We start from the raw sequence: 16,383 nt of genomic DNA, 5'->3' as shown, positions 1-16,383 counted from the left end.
GGAATTAACCTATAATAAACAAATGTCCTACTTTCACGACCCGTTTGAAATAACTTGTGTTTGTACTTTTAAATAGTAAAAAAATATAAGTATAAATCGAGATTTTTTAATTAGTATTTGAATAGTGTTTAAAAAAATGATTTTATATTTAAGAAGAGCTTTTAATTTGTTTGGATAAAAAAGTCAAAAACATTTATAGTTATAAAAAAATATAATAAAAAGATACGAATGAGATATTTAATTTGTTATTCACAAATAAAATGTTAAAAATGTAAATAAAAAAGCATTTTATAAACATTTTTTTATAAGCACTATGGAGATGACTTGTTCTAAAAGTGCTTAAAAAAATTAAAAGTACTTTAAAATTGTCCATCCAATAGGTTCAAAAGCAGTTTTTGAACTAGATAAGCCAAAAATAATTTTTTTAAGTTAATCCAAACAGTCTTTAATATCATTACAATAATAGATCATGTGTCATATTACACTTCTTACATCTATATGTTACAGTATAGATAACCCTCTTATTGAAGTCTAAAAGCAAGCCCTAATTTTATATATTCAATTAAATTTATCCAAAACAAAGTACAAGTGTTCCCAATCATAACCATATAAATCCCCAAATAGAAGGACTAAAAACCAAAGATATCAATCATGTCGTATAATGTCGACTCTGTTCTTGTATATTCATCTAAGCTTAATGTCAAAGCTTGTTTTGTTTTGATATGTTGTTAGCACACTAATGGTCCGTTTAGTTCACTGATTCGAGTTTTTAATTCGAGTTGAGATGTGACTTTATTTGAGAGTTTTTTACTATAGTAAAAAAATTTAGATATGATTGTTTCTGAGTGTTTTTTACCGTAACAAAACTCGAATCGATGAAATGAACGTGTCTTAAAAAATTCGTGTTGTACTCATTACCATCCCAAGATTTAAAAACTCAGCCTGACCGGTCGGCTTGATTAGGTCCAAACACTTAAGCGGTTCAATCAAATCCGTATACTTAAACGGATCGAGACTGGACTAACAGTGATAAACCTCAAACCGACTTAAATTTCTGCTCTACTTGTGTCGTATCCCGTCGTGCTCTATAAATGGCTTGGTCCAGTTAACATCTCTACTAAAAAGACAGAGACAGAACATAAAGGCCCTGTTTAGAGTTGGTTTTGTTTTTGTTTTTCGCGTTTTTTGAGAAAGAAAAAATGAAACGGCGTTTGACACAATTAAAGATAAAAAATGAAATTAAAAACGATTTTTTGATTTAGTGTAAAATGAGAGAGAAATGAAAAATGACTTTTAGTCGTTTTTCATTTTTTGTTTCCGTTTTCTCCTCTCTTGAGCAGAGAGAGAGAGACATTAATTGATTTTTTATACTGAAAATAATTTCTTAATAAAACTACCAAACGCATTTTTAAAAATAATTTCTATCTGAGATTAAAAATATTTTTATTTCTATTTTCATACAAAAAATAAAAGGGCTTGTTCTTTTGAGTGAAAAACTCAAAAAAATGCAACTCGAGTTACAACTTTATTCGAGTTCATGTTCTTTTAAGTTTAAATTCGAGTTCAAACTCAAGTTTAGGACTAAAACTCGAGTTCAAGTTTCTCTTTCAACTCGAGTTCAGAAACTCGAACTCAAATTAATAAACAATATTTTTTCTATTCTTAAAAATGCTATAACTTTTTCATTTTAATTCTGATTGAGATGATTTTTTTTTTCTATACATTAACAACGAAAATACGAATAAAACCCGACACATATACCATATTAAAATTTTTCATTAGCATTGAGTTTTTATTAAAATACTATCTAAATATAAATTTAAGTTTTGACTCACTCAAACACAAACTCAAAAAGATTCTTATCTCAAACCATAACTCAAATGTACACAACCAAATACAAACTCAAGTTACAAATTTAACTCAAATTATAACTTAAATTTAACTTAAAAATTATACTCAAATTAAATTCTAAAAGAACAAGTCTAAAATTATTCCAAACGCACTCATAACTTTTTATGCTTTGCTCAATATTCCAAGTCAAACAGGTACAAGGAGGAATTAATAATATTAAATGCGTAGTGGAGATGGGTCATTTCATCCGGGTCCTATCCAGAATTGCATGTGCTATTATTACAACAAAAACCCAACCAAAAACTGAGTCCAAAGCGCCAGCTTTTCTTGTTTTCTCTAAAAGTCAATAATCTTTCATGTGTGTTCTTCACACAACCCCATCAATCCACCATTACTGATCTTTCTTGTAACTTCACCAAATTATTTATTTTCTTCCAAAAAAAAAGGAAAAAGAAAAGACAAATGGGTCTGTTTGGAATCTCTGGTTGGATCAATTTGGAGACTGAATCTCATCCACTTGCCCAAGACTTGTTGTTCCTTCCCTTCTTTGCTTTCCTTTTCCCTTCTGTTCGCCTTTTTCTCGACCGATATGTCTTTGAGGTTCACTTTTTTTTTTTCTAGCTTTATTTATTCTACTTTTCTTTTTCTGCATTATATTGTTGTTGTTGATGTGTTTTTTGTCTCTTTTTTTTTCTTGCTGTATAGTTTCGATTATGTACTGCAAGTAGTGCCAGAATTATCATATTACTAAGAAATGATTAAGATCTTTCTGTGGGGTCCATAGATGTTCATATCAATTTCGACGACCTACTAAAAGCAAAATTGTTCTAATTCTGATTTGGTATATGTTTTTGTGTTTGTTATTATGTTATGGGGGCTTTTCTAATCGGGTTTCTTTTTTCCTTTTTTTAATGTGTTTAATATTCATAATTTTTTTCTTTTCTATTTCTTTCAAGAAAATTTGTGTTACATTCTGATGATGATGATGGTATATATGGTATTAAGTGGTAAAATAGATAAATGGGTACATTGACAATTTTGGTATTCTGTGCTCCATTGATAATTTTTCTGTATTCATTGCAAGCTTGCCAAATGCGCATATTTTGTTTGAATTATCAATTTCTTCTGCATTTTATCATGTGTTAATCACATGGTTATTTTTGGTGCAGGGATTAGCAAAACGCTTGATGTTTGGAAAAGAGCATTCCAAGCTGAACTTTAAGAGCCATGAGAACAAGAAGATAGTCAACAAGTTCAAAGAATCTGCATGGAAATGTGTATATTTCTTATCAGCAGAGATTCTAGCTCTTGGTGTTACTTATAATGAACCATGGTTCACTAACACCAAGTACTTATGGGAAGGGCCTGGTGATCAAATTTGGCCAGAACAGAAAATTAAGTTCGTCCCCTGACTCGACATTATTCAAATCCTTTTTTCCTGTCCACAGTAGTGGAGCTATCTCAATTTGATGTTCTTGATAATGATTCTTTATGTCACGTTTTTTGGCAGAGCAAAATTGAAAGGATTATATCTATATGCTGGAGGATTCTACCTTTACTCAAGCTTTGCTTTGGTGTTTTGGGAAACAAGGCGCTCCGACTTTTATGTATCAATGGCTCATCACATAGCAACTGTTATTTTAATCTTTTTGTCTTACATATTTAGGTGAGTTCAGAACAGGCTTGCTCAGTTGGTGATTAGTGGGTGTACGAGTTGTTTTCAATGTTTTTGAGTCTCGATTCAAGTCGTAAGCTTCCAGGGGATGATACTATCTTTTAATGTTAGTAAAAAAAAAAAGAAAAAAGAAAAAAGCAGAGTTCAAATACATACCAAGATGTTTGAACGATTTCTTTTGGCCGACTTTTCAGGTTTGCTCGTGTAGGTTCAGTCATTTTAGCCCTCCATGAAGGAAGTGATGTGATTTTAGAAGTTGCAAAGATGTCAAAGTATTGTGGCTATGAAGGGATTGCCGGATTTTTCTTCGTCATTTTTGTTCTCTCATGGACCGTCCTTCGCCTTATTTACTTCCCTTTCTGGATACTTTGGAGCACAAGGTTAGTTTACTTTTCAGGAACAAAATTGCATCCTATTACAGTAACTGGACTCTTGTCATAAATCAGCATCGGATATTGGGGTGTTTGCTCTATTATTCTGTTAATAAAAGTAATTTAGTCTTTGCTTCAAATCTTTTTTTGGCAGCTATGAAGTTGTTTTGGTATTGGACAAGGAGAAGCAGATGGTATCATGTTCCACATACTACTATCTGTTTAATACACTTCTTTTCAGTTTGCTCGTTTGTCATGTCTATTGGTGGTTATTGATGATTCGCATGCTAATAAATCAAATCAAGGCAAGAGGCCAGATCAGTGATGATGTTCGTTCTGGTAAATACTCTTATTTTTGTCTGATACTTTATATTTGATAAGCTGCAAGAAATCTATACAAACATGCATAGAAGAATGCATGTCATAAAAGTATTGGATATAACTGAAAGAAGGAGAATTCTTCGATAGGGTAACAAGAAAAAACTTATGGGAAAGGCACAGTTCTGAACTGTTAGATTTTCATTGAGTTTTGTATTGTCATGATTTTCATATTAATCTAGTACGATTTTTGTGGAATTGAGGAATTAGGCATTCTCTCTTATTATTTCATCAGTGAATACAAACCCTTTTTTATAGAGAAGCTTGGTGACAAATCTGCGAAGGAATCTCCACAAAAAAGGAAACAAACTAAAACAGTAAAATCCCCATCAATTAGGGAATAAAACCTCCCATTAAGAGAGAGATACGAGGAAAATAACTTCCCTTATTTTTTATAACAGAAACAGGAAACTAATAACAACTAAATCCCTATAAACTAGGAAAGTCAAAACTGGCTATTAGTATACAATTTTAATGTGATTTAATGTTTCCAACTGTGTCTTACCAGTTGTGGACACCTAAGTTCAGCTTCAACATTGCTTCGAGCCACCACATTTTGCTTTTTACTTCGCCATGTGACTAGGTTGCCCCATACAAATGTATAATAGCTGGAAGTGGATCTTCTATCTTTAATGGAACCTGCCCAATCAGCATCAGTGAATCCCTTTATACTCCTTGACGAGTTTTTATTAAATAATAGTCCTTTACCAGGAGAACCTTTAAGATACTTCAGGATCCGAAACATAGCTTCCATGTGCTCTTCACAGGGTGCATGCATATACTGACTAACAACACTAACTGCGAAAGCAATATCAGGTATGGTGTGAGAGAGATAGATGAGTTTTCTGACTAGGCATTGGTATCTCCCAGTATCAACCGGAATTCCTTGTCACCAATCTTTATTGTGGAATCCATTGGAGTATCCATTGGTTTGCAACCGAGCATTCCTGTTTCCTTTAAGAGTGCGTTTGGTTCAAGGATTCGTGTCATGGTTCGAATCATGGTTCGTGGCTCGCTACAGTGTTTTCTCTCACAAAAAATACACGCAAATCGAGAATTATTCTGAATCATGATTCTGAATTCATAAACCAAACATCCTCTAAGAGATCTAGAATGTACTTCCGTTGGGTGACTGAGATTCCAATCTTGCTTCTGGCGACCTCCATACCAATAAAATACCGTAGAGATCCAAGATCTTTAATCTCAAATTCGACAGCTAGTCTAGTCTTCAACCTTGTCATCTCCACTGCATCATTTCCTATTAAGATTATGTCATCCACATAGATAATAAGAATTGTACTCTTACCATCTTTGTGTCGATAAAGGGTGCATTTGGAACTCGTTCCAAAATGATTTTGTTTTCTGTATGAAAATGGAAATGAAAACGTTTTCATTTTCATTTTGAAATTATTTTTGAAAATGCGTTTGATAGTTTTATTCAGAGATTGATTTCAGTTTAAAAAAAAAAACTGAAATTGCGTTTGGTGGTTTAATTTTTGAAAACATGTAATAATCTTTAAAATAATAATATATTAAATAAATAATAATTGAATCCTAAATAAAAACACTAATAATTAATAAAATAATTTAAATTACATTACAAATAAATAGTAAATAATTTAAAATAAGATTACTTAGTGATTGATTAGTAAAAAAGAAGTTTACTTAGTGAATAATCTTAGCTTATATTACTGTCGTATATACGAATCTCACATTTGATCAGCTAGATGATCCCTAAAATTAACAATGTGATTACGTTATCGCCGACCACCCATTTCGGATGTTTCTGCTTCTTGTGTGTCCATACCCTGTTGTTGTCCCTGTTGCCCTTCTTGTTCTCCCTCAATATCTTCTAAGGGCGAATCAACATCATATTGTCTAAATAGAGGATCATCTCGCGCGTGCATCTAAATTAAATTGTGGATCAAACAATAAGCAATTAATATAAGCGATTGTCTTGGCATCCAGTAATTAGTCATAAGCCTAAGAATTTTAAACGTTGCTTTCAAGACCCCAAAGCACATTTTTATGCAATTACGCAGTGAAGAGTGATAATAATTGAATAACTCTTGTGGTCCCGTTGGTTGGCAATTGTTTTTAAACTGTTGAATATGGTACCTTTGACCACGAAATTGTGTCAAAAAGGCTTGCGTATTGCTGTAACCGAAATCCACAATGTAATATTTTGGGTTGGGTGGCACCAAGAATTGGTTCTCTGGATCTCTCATAGTCCCAGTTAACACTCTGTAATCAACAGCTGATCCTTCCCATCCGGTATTGACGTAAGTGAATAGCATATCGAAACTATACGCCGCCATTACATTTTGAGTACACAAATGTCTTCTTCCTCTATAGACTGTCTGTTAATGTGCAGGTGGGACAACCATTATGTGCGTACCGTCTATTGCACCAATACAATCCTATTAAAATACATAAGGTGTGAGTTAGGATTAATTTACAATTATTTGTCTTATTATTAGTTTATGAGCATAGTTAGATTGTACCTTAAACTATGGTTAGTACTTAGGGTTGTGTCGAATCTCTGGGGGGACGATGTTCATATTTGGTGGTTTTATAACTCCAGGTGCTAATGCAGACAATGCGATAATCACATTAGCAAAATGGCGGTGTACTGTCTCTCTAGAATGAGAAAATCTATCTTGTATCTCTCTATTGCGGTCTGAGTGAGCAATTGTTCTTAAGAACATCATTAGTGATTCTTCTGTTGATATACTTGAAGAAGGCAATAGGTTGCGGTCTTGAATTAACTGAACAATTGCTTCGAACGTGTCTCGGTGCATACGACACATTTCGAACAGATTTTCAGGATGTCCATATAATTGTTCTAAAATATATTCTCGTCCAGTTGACGTAGAATTACGACGAGGTTGTCTAATTGGTCTGTCTGTAAGCAATTGGACATAAATTTGTGGCTCTTCATCATCATCTGATGAGTGAAGAAAGTCAACAATTGTGACATCATCATATCATTATTTGTAGCATCAGAATCCATATTAACCTAAAAAAAGAAACATGACCAGAACTAATCAAACATCCATATAGCATTAATTAATCAAATAAAGAACTCCAATTTAACTCAAGCCGCCTAGAAGCAAATACTAAAGTCTAACAAACACAAGTCTGAGAGGTAATTCAAGCAGTATGTTCAACAATACTTAAAACAAACACAAGTCTGAGAGGAAAAAAATGAGTAAAACAACATAAATAAAGAACCCAATAAATTACAGGCTTCGAATCCATGAAAGATGACGATGAGTAGGCATTTTCACAAACATCATCCTAAAGGAAATGTCAATAGCTAATTTCTCTGCCGTCTTATTATACGCATCGTCGTCTAAGTACTTCTCATACCCATTCAACAAATCCATACAGGTTTCAATACTTGTAGTAGGATCCTCTTTCTGAGCCTTGGCTGCTGCCATAGTACGGGCTTGCCTATCAGCTAAATATTGTTGAAACAAATCAACTTTTTGAATAGATGTCTCACTGCGTAGGATAGCACTCTTTGCCAAAGCCTCTATAGCATCGTAAATTGTAGCCTTCTTCTTGCCCTTCTTCTTGGATCGAGTAGTAGGACCCTAAGACCGTCTGCTTCTATTGGTTTCTGCATCCCGGACTTCATCCGAGTCCCTTGTACCCTCCTCTTCCTCTTCTGGTTGCGTGGCAGTCCTTTTCGCCGTATTCAAAACATTGACGGTTGTATGTGCATTCATTGACCCCTATCCAGTAGCAACAGTCCCAACAAAAATCTCTGAAAGTTGGACAAAGTTGTGTAAACCCCATTTCTTGAATTTCTTAGCATCAGGATGTTTCTGACATTATAAAGAAAACATTAATAAATACTCATCTGCAATCTAAAAATACCAATTTAACTCTTTCATATCACATAAGATGATTATGATCAAAACTTACCGCCACATACGAATCCCATACTTCTTTTTCAGCCATCACAGTATTTGCCTCATAATCCCAACCAAACACTATTGTTTCAATCAATGCCTTTGCTTTAAGCTGGTCTAATATGAAATGCTTACCAAACTTACGTGCTATTTCATTATCAATTTTCATCCACGTTTTTTTGTCCAAAGTGGAAGTATGCAAACCATTCTTTGCCTCCTCATATATCAGTTATACATAAAAATCCTCAATTGCAACAGTCATTTTGTATTATCATCCTTATCACACATCTAAAAGAACAGTTCCATTCAACATTAAAAAAAAAAATCAGCCGTCTAATGACTTCTTTTTTTTTTCTCCCTCCGAAGAGTTAAAGCGATACGGTCAAAGTTAAACATATACTGAGGCAACGCAGAGATGCATACCAGAAGCCAAAAACATGCATTAAGTTTTTAGTAACCACTTACAAGGGGAGAAATAGAAATGACACCAAATAAAATGGCATTACTTTAGGATATGCAATGTAACTATGAGCAAGGAAATGTTTTAGAACAGGACATTAGGGGGAAAAAAAAACAGCTTGTAAAAGCCAATTGAAAGTAATTAGAAACTACCTTTTGATCAACTGGTTATTTTGGTGTGAATCTGTGAATTGTTTTTGAACCAAATTCTTATCAGATACATTGGGGGTCCATAAAAAATATAAGGCCTACTGGTGATTTTATTATGCTTCATCAGTTACAAGAATCTATTGATCTCTACACCTGTTTTCTTTTGAAGTTGCATAGTTCATATTGACCTTAATCTGTGTTGGTGACTGTAAATTTATAATCTGTTTATTGTTGTCAATAATTAATCCTTGCATGTAAGTAACCTTATTAGGATGAAAGAAAAATGAGAACGGTTAGAAATGTGTTTTGCACTTTGGAGATTATGTTCAACTTCAAGTGTAGACTGTGTAGTGATTTCACGAACAAATTAAGAGGAGGATTAACCTCCTGTTCTGTTTGGCATTGACTTTGAGATACATTTAAAGACATACCAAGTAATAAGTGGGAGAAAAAAAGTAGAATTTCAGTCTCCCAAGCTAAAAATCTTATATAGTAGTTAGTATTACATAATTACAATGCATTACATAAAACCCAGTTCTTGCATCGATTATTTGCATCTTATTTGCGTGGATTAAACTTTGTGATTACTTTGTTGGATTAAACTTTGTAATTACTTGCATTACATAAAAATCTTATTTGTATGGATTAAACTTTGTAATTATTTTGTTGGAGAAAACAACGATTATTTGCATCTCCCTCAATTCTTGCTGTTGATTCTAATAATTTTCTTTCTTTCTTTCTTTCTTCCTTCCTTTCTTTCTTTCTCTAGATTGGCTTGTTAAACTTGGAAAACGAACTTTGTTAGGAAAAAAAACACATCACACATAAAACCCATAACACACACATATCAACAAAAGTAAAAAAAAAAGAAAAAAGAAACACGGCATACAGCCTAAACTTAGCATATCAGAACCTCTAAAAACCACTAAAAACCATCAACAATACTCCAACCAACCCAGATGTCTCGGCATACATCTTGAACCTCTAAAAACCACCCAATCGGCAATGCTCAACAAATCATCAGCAAATCAGAAAAAATACCTACTTAAAATGACAATAACCAGATTAGGGGCATACCTCGGTTGATTTGGGGGAGTTGGGGCGGCGAAGAGTCGGTTGATTTGGAGGAGTAGGGGCTGCGCAGAGAATCAGAGATCGAAGAAGAGGGCGAGACGAGAACGGAGCAGATCGGGTGAGAAGAGAACAGAGGAGCTCGGGCGAGAAGAGAACGGAGGAGCTCGGGCGAGAAGCAAACGACACAGATCGGGCGAGAAGAGAACGGAGGAGTTCGGGCGAGAAGCAAACGGAGCATATCGGACCTGAAGAGTACACCGGTGAAGGGTAGAAAAAAATTTCAGAGAAGAGAGAAAATGAAAACGGAGAAAACGAAAACGAGTTTAAGTCGTTTTCAGAAACGTGATAGATTTTTGGGAAAATACAAAAAACGTTTTTGTTTTCAATTTTGATAAATTGTAGCACCAAACACGTTCTTTCTGCCCGTTTTAATTTTTTATCCTCGGAAAACGTGAAAAAAGTTTTCAAAAACGAAAACAAACAGGCCCAAAAAAGTAGTGTATGATCAGTTTGAGCCTGCTTATACCCTTGTTGAACAATTGCCTTAGTAAACCTTCCAAACCAAGCTCTCGGAGACTGCTTCAGTCCATAGAGTGCCTTCTTTAGTCTGCAAACCATTCCATTCTTGCTATCCTTGTCGAGTCCTGGTGGAAGATCCATGTATACTTTTTCTCCAAGTCACCGTTGAGGAATGCATTTTTTACATCTAGTTGCTGTAGATCCCAATCCAGGTTGGCTGCAATAGATAGAAGTACTTTGACAGTATTGAGTTTGGCAACATGAGCAAATGTCTCTGTGTAGTCAATGACATATGTCTGGGTGAAGCCTTTAGCAACAAGTCTAGCCTTATACCTTTCAACTGTCCCATTAGATTTGTATTTGATGGCGAACACCCACTTACACCCAACTGAAGTTTTCCCTTTGGTTTTTTTTTCACAAGTTCCCATGTCCAGTTTTTCTCAAGAGCTTGTATCTCCTCAGTCACTGCCTTTCTCTATTCAGGAATACTCAAAGCTTCCTGTATATTTTTTGGGATTTGTTCTTCTGCCAGATTAGCAACAAAAGCTTGAAAGAATGGTGAGAGGTGATTGTACGAAACATAATTGGAAATGGGATGTCGTGTGCAAGAACGAGTTTTTTTTTCTCAAAGCAAATAGGCAGGTCAAGATCACTAACCTCAGAAGATGAAAGCGGTTTTGATTCATGACAATTCTTTGGATCCACAATGTTCTCTACTTCTCATGGAACCTTTCTCCGAGAATAAAAACGCAGCTCCGGTTGTTGTTGTAAATCCCCCCCTGTTCTAGAGTCATCAATATTTAGGGCAGTCTCAAGGTCAGGTTCGGTTGTAGTTGGTGCAAACTTGTTGAGGGTGGATTGGTTGAGGTAATTGCAGCTAGATCAAAATGCTCTTGATCGGTTGGTGATGGATCCGGGTTATCATGAAGATGCAATACAGGGCTAGGTAAGGGTTCTTCTTCCCAAAGAAGCGCTTCCCTGAAGTGAAGTTTTGGGATAGAAAGACTGATTTTCAAAGAATGACATCCATATTGACATAGTACTTATGTTTTTCTGGGGAATTACATCTATACCCTTTATGAGTGGATGAATAACCAAGAAAAATACGAGGAATAGCCTGAGGATCTAGCTTACTTCGGTTATGGTTATGCACATGAACAAAGGACTTACAACCAAACACCTTAAGGGGTAAGGAGCTTACTAACCTTGTTTGTGGGTAGTGTTGAATAAGGAACTGATGAGGGACTTTGTAGTGAAGCACCTTAGAATAGAATCACCCCAAAAACATTTAGGAACATTATTTGCGAGTCTGATAGAGCGGGCTACTTCCAAAAGGTGCCTATTTTTTCTCTCAGCCACTCCATTTTGCTGTGGTGTATCAACACACGGACTTTGGTGAATAATACCATTTTTCAAGAAATACTCCCCTAGGATGAAATTAAAGTATTCTCGCCCATTATCAGTACGTACAATTTGTATCTTTTCATTGTACTGATTGTTTACCATCATATGGAAATTCTTGTAGGTTTGGGCAACCTCATTTTTTTTCTTTGAGAAGGTATACCCAGGTGAGACGTGTGTGATCATCAATAAAGGTGATAAACTATTTTTTTCCACTTATATTTGATACCCGGGATGGTCCCCATATGTCACTATGGATTAATGCAAAAGGTTTGGATGAGGAAAAAATGATCTTTGGTGTTTAGCAATTTGGCAAATATCACACTGAAAAACATCTTTATTCTCAAAAAGTAATGGAAACAAGTGTTTGATATATTGAAAACTAGGATGGCCTAACCTAGAGTGTCGTAACATTATTTGATTTTCTCTAGAAAAGAAGATAAATTTACAATCGGTAGTCAAAGCTTGTTTATTGATGGAGTCTTCTTCCTCGAAGTAGTAGAGACCATTGTGTTTCTTAGCACTGCCAATCCTCATGCCCGAAGTCATATCCAGAAAGTTACAAATAGAGTGTGAGAACTGAGCAGTACCATTTAAATCTTTGGTAATCTTACTGACAGTAAATTGCAGGATAACTTTGGAATGTGAAGAGCATTTTTGTGGGATATTTGTGGGCCAATAATGATGTTATCAGTACCAGCCACTGTTGCAAAAAAACCATTTGCAATCTTAATTTTCAAATTCCCTGGACAATATAAGAAGAAAACAGACTTGCACACCCGTAGCCCCAGAGTCTCACCCACAATTCCATTATTTCTGTACCACTCAAAGCAGTCAGAAAAGTACCTTTTTGAGCCAAAAGGGAAGTACTCGGGATTGATTGTGTTTGGTGACCTTGAGTGTTGGACGGACTTTGGTTGGATAATTGAGAGTTTAGAAGCTTCTGTAGTTTCTCAAGCTGTTAGCAGTTCCCTGCTAACATAGAAATTGAAAGATGTTGTCTCTAGTCCGTGATGCATTTTCAGTAGTGATTTGGAGGCCCTTTGAATCCTTTTTGTTTTTCCAATTGTCAGGTTTTCCATGCAATTTCCAGCACCTGTCCCAACTGTGGTTTGATTTCTGACAGTGATCACACCACAGGTTTCCATTCTTCTTTTGGCTTTTGTTTTCTCCTCGAGCGCATTCAGCACCTCGGACTGAGAAGGCAGAATTTTCGGCCACATTCTTTTCAGTTCCCAGCATGACACATTTTCTGGTTTCTTCCCTTAAGACTTCAGCAAAGATGTCCTCAATACTCGGCAGTGGTTTTGAACCAAGTAACCTTCCACGTATTTCATCAAGATCCTTATTGAGAGCTGAAAGAAAATCATAAATACGTTCTTTGTTTACCATTTTCTGGTAATTCTCAACGCAACCTGCACAAAACCAATGACCGTTATGGAATAAATCAACTTCCTGCCACAATTTAGTTAGGGCATTGAAATATGTTGTAACATCCATCTCTCCTTGGGTGAGATTCTGAGTCTTATTGCGTAGTTCAAACAGCTGTGATGAGTTCTCCAGGTCTGAATATTGACGTTTGGCTGCTTCCCACATCTGCTTGGCTGTTGAGTAGCACATAAAGCTTTCACTGATTCTATCATCCATGGAGTTGATTAACCAGGCCATCACCATTGAATTTTGAGCATCCCAAGTCTGAAAATTAGGGCCAGTTTCTGACGGTCGCTTGGCAGATTATTGAGGTATCCATATCTTCTCTTTCCCCTGATCACCATCTCTACCGAACTTGACCAAGGTAAGTAATTCTTCCCTTTGAGTTTGTGAGAAGTGATTTGGAGAGAGTAATTGTCCGCATATGTTGTGGAGAGATTCACTCCAGTTGATGCACTTGGCTTTGATGCACTCGGCTGTGGTGGACTTGGTGTCTCCGTGTGAGCGTCTCCCTTTGCTCCGGTCATAGCTGTTCCCCAAGGAAAGGTTGGCGGCCTGCTTGCCATTGGATTATAGAGATAAGTAGAGAGAAAAAAAAAGGTGGAAGATGCTCAAAAAATCAGCAACGAACCTTGAAATTTTCCAAGAAGCTAAATTATGGCTCTGATACCATGTGGAATTGAGGAATTAGGCATTCTTTCTTATTATTTCATCAGTGAATACAAACCCTTTTTATAGAGAAGCTTGGTAACAAATCTGCATCTCCACAAAAAAGGAAACAAACTTAAACAGTAAAATCCCCATCAATCAGGGAATAAAATCTCCCATTAAGAGAGATATGAGGAAAATAACTTTCCTTATTTTTTATAACAGAAACAGGAAACTAATAACAACTAAATCCCTATAAACTAGGAAAGTCAAAACTGGCTATTAGTCTACAATTTTAATGTGATTTAATGTTTCAAACTGTGTCTTACCAGTTGGGGATTTTTAATACCCTGCCATAGAAATATAGAATTGTCCCCGAAAGAAACCTTATTTGGAAAACATATCTAACATCATCAGCTATGTTACGGCTTCTTTGCATTGCAGATTCAGAAGGTGAAGAAGAACATGAAGATTGACCATAAAAGATGGACAAATACAATACGCTTGGAGAGTAAAATTTCATTATTTTGACGCAGTGTGTTGGCTTTTGATCCTTGGATGAGCTCTACAATGCCTGCCTTTGTTCCTTTTCCAAGAGAGATGAGCTAAATCCTTGATTGTTTCCGCGTGTTCAAGTGCGATACGCAATTTTTCTATGTGACAACTTCATAAGAAATGCTCATGAAATACCAACTTTACAAAGCTCTTTGTATAAGAATTAAAGATTTTTCCATATTGTTTGACATCACAATTATTCTGTTTTAACTATTCAATCGAATCGATCAAACCTAGGAAAGGTGTGGCACTATTCATAAATTACAAGAACCAAATCAAGTTGCTGAGATTAAACATCATTACATCAACATTAATCAACTCAGAACTGCCAAAACTACTCCAAAGATTTGACGAACATTGGAGAAACAACTGCTATTACTTCAATTTTCCTATTTCACTTTATAAGGTACAAAAGCAATGCAAAATGACTCTTTTGATAACTCTGCTCCAACATAGGACGTGAAGACATGAACAGTGATATTACTGAGCTGTTCTTTGTTTGGTTGTATATTAATCTCAATGAGAGTACTTTGAGATCAACTTATCGACATGGATTATGATATCATTGATACGAGGGCGAACTGCAGCCTGAGGTTGAAGCATCCATGTCACAAACTGGTGAAGAGCTTCTGGATATGGAGGATTAGGTCCGGTTGCCGGCCACTTCACCTGGGCATTGATAATGGCCAATTGTAGGCTTCCTCCAGATTCGCCAAGGGCATACTCAAATGGAGATACTCCATACCTGCAGATATGAGCCATGAGTAAAGTCTAATCATCCCTCAGATTTTTTACATTTAGAATCATGTAAGTGCATAAATGTATGTGCATATCGTACCATGAACAAATCTTCTTGAATGAATAAGAAAAAACCTTGGTATATCACACACGCACACAGGCACACACGTTTTAAGCATGTACTCAGGAGAACAAAGTCGTGACTCATAACCAAGTATTCGAGCTGACAATCTTCATTCGTAACTTATGTAATAAAAATTATGCAGAATTAGATGCTAATAGTAGAGTGAAACAAAAGCCAAACATAGAACTAAAATAGTTGATTTCTACATAGTTGAAGTGAGTGGTAACAAACTCCTACTGAATATACCCAATTCAGATGTATAAATCACACAAGTTACAAGCACAATTGGTGAGTATAATCTGATAATCTGTTATAGGCAAGATGATAGTGCCAAAGGGCTTCCACATGATGCTTTAGTGTTAATTTTTTTATGACCAAAAATAAAAAATCGTGAAAGGAAGAAAGAATACCGAAAGTAAAAATCAAATATGAACATGGAAAAACAAAAGGATAAAATTCTCACATTATTGCATATAAGGTGCATCCTAACGACCAAATATCAGTTCTCTCATCAATATCTGCCTGGCTTGGACAGTCCCACAACTCAGGAGCTCGGAAAGGTGCTGAACAATGCTCGGATGCCCATTCCTATAGGACAAGCAACATAGCCCAACCATAAGTGTTTTTATGTAAGGGGATGATGACAATCAAAACCATGCTTGATTTCTCTGCAAAAGTAAAAATCAGTGCTTGGTTTTGCTGAAAAAAGTTAGAAGCAGAAAAGCACTGGCTACAAGTATACAATTGATTCAGTATATCTAAATATTTCTAAAGGGAGTTAATTTTTCTCTTCAATATTTACCTCTAAAGATCTGCAAAATATAGAAATTACACCTGATACAAGTACAAATGCATTGGACGAGTGTCATTTAAATTATTGCAATGAACGCCGAAGTCTTCTTTATAAAGACTTTGAAAATGTTTTTACCAAATTCAACAAGGATGTATCACATATCCATAAGCTCATGTTTGTATACAAATGAAGCTTTGAAAGTTAAAGAGTTACGCTTGAAATCAAGACATAAAAAGGTGCACATGTGTGCTTGTCTGTGTTATGGGGGGGGGGGGGGGGGGGGGCGACAAAAAAAA

The 16,383-nt window shown here is 35.5% G+C and overlaps 2 protein-coding genes across 2 annotated transcripts in view; one reads left to right on the top strand and one right to left on the bottom strand.

Annotated features, from left to right (window-relative positions):
• Window positions 1-2,123: 2,123 nt before the first annotated feature.
• LOC21388795 (LAG1 longevity assurance homolog 3) lies at window positions 2,124-14,396 on the top strand. Its single transcript, XM_024167352.1, has 6 exons — window positions 2,124-2,451; window positions 3,021-3,250; window positions 3,362-3,517; window positions 3,721-3,906; window positions 4,052-4,236; window positions 14,322-14,396. Exons 1-6 carry the CDS (start codon window positions 2,314-2,316, stop codon window positions 14,351-14,353), a joined length of 927 nt encoding a protein of 308 aa, XP_024023120.1. The 5' UTR covers window positions 2,124-2,313; the 3' UTR covers window positions 14,354-14,396.
• A 534-nt stretch (window positions 14,397-14,930) lies between these two features.
• LOC21388794 (serine/threonine-protein kinase 16) overlaps window positions 14,931-16,383 on the bottom strand; it is a 4,845-nt gene continuing 3,392 nt past the window's right edge. Inside the window, exons 5-6 of the mRNA XM_010100727.2 lie at window positions 15,758-15,882; window positions 14,931-15,177 (exon numbers count right to left, since the gene is read on the bottom strand). Of these exons, the coding sequence (XP_010099029.1) occupies window positions 14,949-15,177; window positions 15,758-15,882 (354 nt within the window). The 3' untranslated portion in view covers window positions 14,931-14,948. The remainder of the gene's footprint in view (window positions 15,178-15,757; window positions 15,883-16,383) is intronic.

Source organism: Morus notabilis, unplaced genomic scaffold, assembly GCF_000414095.1.
Source record: "Morus notabilis unplaced genomic scaffold, ASM41409v2 Scaffold1932, whole genome shotgun sequence".
Classification (NCBI taxonomy): domain Eukaryota; kingdom Viridiplantae; phylum Streptophyta; class Magnoliopsida; order Rosales; family Moraceae; genus Morus; species Morus notabilis.
Note: the sequence above shows the minus strand (reverse complement) of the source record. Positions and strands in the feature narration are given on the sequence as shown.